The sequence below is a fragment of the Vigna unguiculata genome, chromosome 11, assembly GCF_037176805.1.
Source record: "Vigna unguiculata cultivar grain cowpea cultivar isolate G323 ecotype 2 chromosome 11, ASM3717680v1, whole genome shotgun sequence".
In the NCBI taxonomy this organism is placed as follows: Eukaryota; Viridiplantae; Streptophyta; class Magnoliopsida; order Fabales; family Fabaceae; genus Vigna; species Vigna unguiculata.
This window is the reverse complement of record NC_140802.1, coordinates 32230402-32236361: the sequence shown is the minus strand read 5'-3', so window position 1 is coordinate 32236361 and position 5960 is coordinate 32230402. Positions and strand designations below refer to the sequence as shown.

The window sequence follows — 5960 nt, the reverse complement described above, 5'->3', positions numbered from 1 at the left end:
ACACTAACCCCATTTCCTAAAACCTCTCTCACACTCTTCAGCTATGGCGGCACTCAAGCTTCTTCTCTCCCAAGCTCGCCGCCATTCCCTCGCCAAACGCGCTTCTTTCTCACACTCTCCTTTCTCTCTCACCTCTCACCGATCCCTCTGCTCTTCCTCCGAATCAAACTCAAACCCTCCCACCAGACCCTCCCAACCCATCCCCATCCAACCAGTTTCCTACCCTGTCAAGCCCAAGCCCCCGCCGCCAGAACCCTCGTCGGAATCCTCACCACCACCTGCCGAACCGCAATCTCTCCGCCCGCCGTCGGACTCGCAGCGCGCGTGGACGCGCGAGGACATCCGATACGTGAAGGACGCGCCGTCGATTGGAGTGGTGTCGTACGCCCCGCGTGTGGCGCCTCTCCCCGATGACAAGGTGGCGGACGAGGGGGAGGAGATTGAGAGGAAGAAGATCGAGGCGGTGAATGAGCTGAGGATGAGAATGGCGAAGGCCACCGAAGAGGAGCGGAAGAAGGTGCCGTTTCCGCTTCTGATTAGGCCCAAAAAGAACGAGAAGCCGTCTCCGCTTGATTTAGCAGAAGCCATTCGCCAAGTTAAGGTGAAAACAAAAGCCATTAGTTCAAATTATAAATAGGTTCGAGTGACTAACCAAATGTTTGGTTCCTCGATTATTATTTTTTCTGTTAAAGTGGTCCTTGAAGTAATGAAATTATAAAAGTAGTCACTGAAGTATTGTTGAATATCCATTATATTAGTTTCTTAATGTTCAGAGACTAGTTTGAGGAATTTGTGTAGTACTTAGGCACTGCTTAACATGATTTATGAATAACATGGCTAAACTTTGGTCCTTTAACTGAGCCAAATTGCATTGTGTGATTTGAGTAGTTGACCTCACCTAATGGAATAAGACTTTGTTGTTGTATGTGGACATTTTTTTTTGCTGATAATTCTTTCTAGCTTAATTTGTACACCTTATGTGTCTATTAAGTAGTACTTTTGTTGGAGCTTTGGGTAATGCCGTAGTTGGATTGTTGGTTATTAGGAACAAGTTGCTGTATTAGAAATTACACGTGAAACAAGATGTCTCGTATCCTCCAATGAGAGAGTGATGCACAAAATTTATATAAAAATTACTGGGGTATTTGAGGGTGTCATAGTAAGCTCTATGGAATTTCTAATCTGTTTCATTTTGTGAAAGAGCTTGTAAGTTGTTTTCTCTTTCAGAATTTTATGCAAAGTGCCTCTGTTGAGGCTGTTAAAGTGACTTATACAGTAGTCATGGTTGGTCATTTTTGCTATCTGTAAGTGTGGTAGATTGTCATACAGTAATTTACGCCTAGATTATACATTTTAGGAGACTGAAACTGCATTTTTCAGGTTTGCAATCTGGCATGTGAGTTCCTGGAGAAAAAAACGAGTACTTATTGCAATAAATTTATAAAGTCTGCTGCTACAAATTTTTAATACACATAAAAAACTGCGCTGTTTACTTATGGGACTTTTTTCCTTGTTAGGGAGACCAATTTGGAAAGTATAAAATTGTTACAAGTTTTTAATTATAGCAACTGTTGTTTTTTTGTCTGATTCTGTATATCTGTGCTCATAGCTGTGATATGTTTGCAACATTGCATGCAGTACGAAGGTATGTGTTACAAAAGTATTCTGTATAGCACCATCCCCCTGCCTAGTTTTTAATTTCAGATATCTATTATTTTGTGAGTTATTACAATCACTATTGGCACATACCCTCTCACCAATCTGTGCCATTTTCTTAATAATAAATAGTACTAAACAATGTTGTCAAACTCTCTATTTAACTGGTAAACTTTTACAAGTTTACTGTTCTAGGTAGAGAAAATGAGTTAACTCTGTCAAACTCTTTTCCAGACAAACTTGGGTAAATTCTTTAATTTCGTGTAAGCTCTGAAGTTAAGAAATGAGTTGGTGAGTTTGAAATCAAGTATAATTGTTGGCCCCCACTGAGCCCATAGTTGATTGGAAGAAATGAACTCCTTTGTGAAATGTTTTCACCCTAAGCACTTGTGTTTTTGAAATTTTTATGCTTTGATCATTTATATATTTTACTCTTATTTAATAATAATGTACTGTGAAATGTATATATTTTTGTTTCGTTTGTTACTTTGCTTTATTGTGGAGTTGAAATGTTGAATTGTTGTTGTTTTCAAGTATCATGTTATGTGTAAATGTCCTGAATATTTCTTTTGCCTCTTGAGTTTACAATGAGTCTATGAAATCTTGTCCAAATTTATACTAATTCTTGAGTTTGATAACCTTGATGCTAAAATAATGAATTGTTAGTATAGCTAAATTGCCTAAATCCATCCTTTTGGGTCATTGATTGGATTAGCTCATCCCTATTCTTGAATATTCCATTAGTTGCTGTCATTTAATATAGTTACATATTGTTCAGGCCAATGCCAAGGCAAAGTTTGATGAAACTGTTGAAGCACATATAAGATTGGGTGTTGATTCAAAGCGAACAGAACTGGTATTCATCGTTTCCCCCCTTTTCCTCGTTTTGAATATGTTGGTTTGCTTGAGTGATTCTTTCTTTCAACAACATATAAATTTTGAATTTGACATGTAAACCTGAGGCTCCATAGGTTTGTCATGTTCAACAAATTGCATCATTAATATGCTAAAATACATCCACAATAAATTAAGGCTATGAAAAGAAATTAGCAATTAATACTTTTGAAGGGATCCCATGTTTCTTATAATTAGGACAAAAAAGTGTACACATTTGTTTCTAGTACCGAAGGAAGTATTATCTTCAAAAACATAGCCTTTTCATGTTCCCTAAGCATCAAATGCTGTGAAATTTATAATTATTATTATTACTATGTTAAGTGAATTATCTTGGAAAATCCCTTCAAAGACTACCAAACATATTCTACAAAATTTTTTAAATATTGTTATCTGTAAAACACTTTTTTGTGCTCATACATCCTGAATCACTGTTATTTGCCCATTTTTCTCTGTAAAACTACATATGCTGTTTCATCAATTCTTTGCTTTAGAAGATAATGATTTCAACTGTGGCAGGCAGTTCGTGGTACTGTGATTCTGCCTCATGGTGCTCCCAAGGTAAGTTATGAATGTTAAGCAATTGATATAATGGTAGGTTTGTCGTCTAATTATCCATACCTTCCAGGCCGTCAGTGTGGCTGTTTTTGCAGAAGGGGCTGAGGCAGAGGAAGCTAAAGCTGCCGGAGCTGATATAGTTGGTGGTAAAGAGCTTATTGAGGAGATTGCTAGTAATGAACTGATCTCTTTCTACAAGTAATCTTGTACATCATTTTGATAGATTTTTCCCATACTATATTTGTGAAAAGCAACTGTGCAGTGCATATTTTCCCTTGCGTTTTTGGTTCCATTCTTGCTTTTCTTGCTTTTAGCTGTGCATACTCACTTCTAGTATATGCTTGCTTATCTGCAATTATTTTTCTCCTTTGTTCTATATGTTGTGCACACACCTAAACCTAATGTTTTAATTTAGGCAAACTTGTAGCATTAAGTTTGTTTGTAATGTGCTTAAGACACTTTGACTGTAACTCAACTGTGCATTTATGGAATATTCTGTGTCCTTGGGGCCTTAGCAACTAGAAGTTTCCTTTTCATTCCAAGAATATGAAACTTCTATACTCTATCCACATCTAATTATAGCTTATATACAACTTATAGGTGGTAAAAATAAGCTCAAAGTTGACAAATGCTTCTCGTCTCCTGGAATGGCACCTCAACTTGGAAAGGTTTTTTCTTTAATTTAAATGGTCCTATACTTGTAAAATCACCTGAATTAATAGTTTTTTTCTTCTAAAGCTTATATGAACTATGCAGATAGCACAATACCTTAGAAAGCGCAGACTGATGCCAGATAAGAAGGTTAGTTCATCAACATCTTTTGGCATTCTTTTTAAGTCTAGGAATATGTGGGTTGTATGTAACTCTTGTTCGGTTGTTTTTATATGATCTACAGCTAGGTACTCTCACTAGTGATATTGCAGGGCAGTTGAAAGAGTTAAGACAGGGTCGTGTGGAGTTTAAAATGGAAAGTAAATCAATTTTGCATGTGGGACTTGGAAAGGTACTGTGGTGTTCTTCCAACTCCTTATAGACTTGGTTACGTGCAATAGGTGTGTTGTATAAGGTGCTTTGTGCTTCCAATAATATCCACAGGTAAGCTACAAAGAAGACGCTCTACGGGAGAATATTAGTGCATTTATGAATGCTGTATTGCTTGCGAAGCCTGCTGGCTTAAAGAAGAGTAAGTAGCACATACGTCCTTATGCTTCCCTTCTCTCTATTTTCGAAAAAAAGAAAGATGTCAGATCACAACTGATAATCTATCTCCCCTCCCCACAAACTCATTTACAAAAAGTTCCATAGCACTTTAAGTTGGTATACACATGATCACAAATTTTATATTCTATGGTTACTTTCATTATCTTATAATTCTCTTTGTTATTCAGCTTCCAAATATGCTGGGTATGTGCTGTCTGTCCATATAAGCAGCACGGTAAGTTCCTGTATCTCATTTTTTGTTTCATTTTTTTTTGTGTATGTAAGATTGAAAGCTACCCTTTCATTATTGCATTTCACATTAATGATACTGAAGGAAACATTGGGTGTGTCCTCCCCTGTTTCCTTCTGAAAACAGAACGTAAACTCATATTGGCAATATTTTTAGTGTTCAGTATGCAAACCGTCTCCACCTAGTGGGAAAAGCTTGGTTGTTATTGTTTTATGCAAAATATAACATCAGGGGTTTTGATTTGCTCGCTGTTTGTCACAAGTCCCTTGTCTCTCATCTCATCTCATTGTTGACTCCAATGTATTTAGGATGCATTTAGTTGCTCTGATTTAACCCCTCCGATAGACTATCTGTAAAACATGGTATAGGAGTAAGGGAGACATAATAGTGGAAATTCAATCGATTTGGTGTAAGGTTGCCTTGAGGAAGTTCAATCGATTTAGAGCAGCAATGCAATCAGATTACTTTGAAGTTAAAAGAATTGGGTGAAAAATTAAACTGGAGACCTGAGAATTAATGATGGAAATGTTAAAAAGGGAGTGTGGTGGAAGATAAGAGAGAGTTCGTTATTTCTGATATCAAACTCGTGCTAAATTAGATCTCATAATTTTTTTAATGCAAAAAGGTACCCCTTGCATAGATTCGTGAAATTTCATGATTGCTATGTGGGGAGATAGAAGTGAAATTAGTGATTAAGGTAGGGGATTCAACTTGTGCTGTGAAAAGGGTAAGTGAAACACGAGAGGGAGTTATGTAAAACGGGAGCAATGAAGATGAAAATTTGCTAGTGTCATCCGTTGCAGTGATTATGCATTTTGTCTCATTTTTGTAGCGTTTAATTTATATTGTACTATCCTATGGATGCAGATGGGCCCAGGATTTCCTGTATCAATACAATCATTATCCAAAGCTGCAGATAACTACAAGAAAACGCATGTGGTATGATACACGTGGATATGTCAAATGTAGGCATTCAACATGAATCCAACTTTAGATGAACATATATCGTAGTATTTTTGTTCATTACCATTGATTTTGTAAGGTGTTTAGTGATGTATGTGACAATAAGCGAAAATTTTGACATTGTACTCTAATTTTTTAAGCTTGTTGAATTTTCTGGTAGTGTATCATTTCCCTCATTGCACCACCTAAAATCATGGCTTACCAAATTAATTCATTTAAAGCATTACCACCTAACCCTTTGATTTAATGGTTTATTGTTTCTCTATAAACTAAGTTTACTGATCATATGCAAATTGATTTTTATATGCCAATAGACTTTTTGGGGTTGATGTGTTAAAAAAGTACTGTGGTTATATTTTGCAGTGGTGAATGCAAATGATTTTTTAAATGCCTGTTTGGTTTTTAACAAAAATTAAGAAAACATACCAAACACCAAACC

At 36.5% G+C, this 5960-nt stretch overlaps 1 protein-coding gene across 1 annotated transcript; it reads left to right on the top strand.

The window, feature by feature from the left end:
* On the top strand, positions 1–5680 carry LOC114168238 (Ribosomal protein L1p/L10e family). The gene is made up of 10 exons (XM_028052985.2): positions 1–601; positions 2435–2512; positions 3070–3111; positions 3179–3281; positions 3709–3776; positions 3865–3909; positions 4004–4111; positions 4204–4291; positions 4497–4543; positions 5426–5680. Exons 1-10 carry the CDS (start codon positions 44–46, stop codon positions 5501–5503), a joined length of 1215 nt encoding a protein of 404 aa, XP_027908786.2. The 5' UTR covers positions 1–43; the 3' UTR covers positions 5504–5680.
* The last annotated feature ends 280 nt before the right edge of the window (positions 5681–5960 follow it).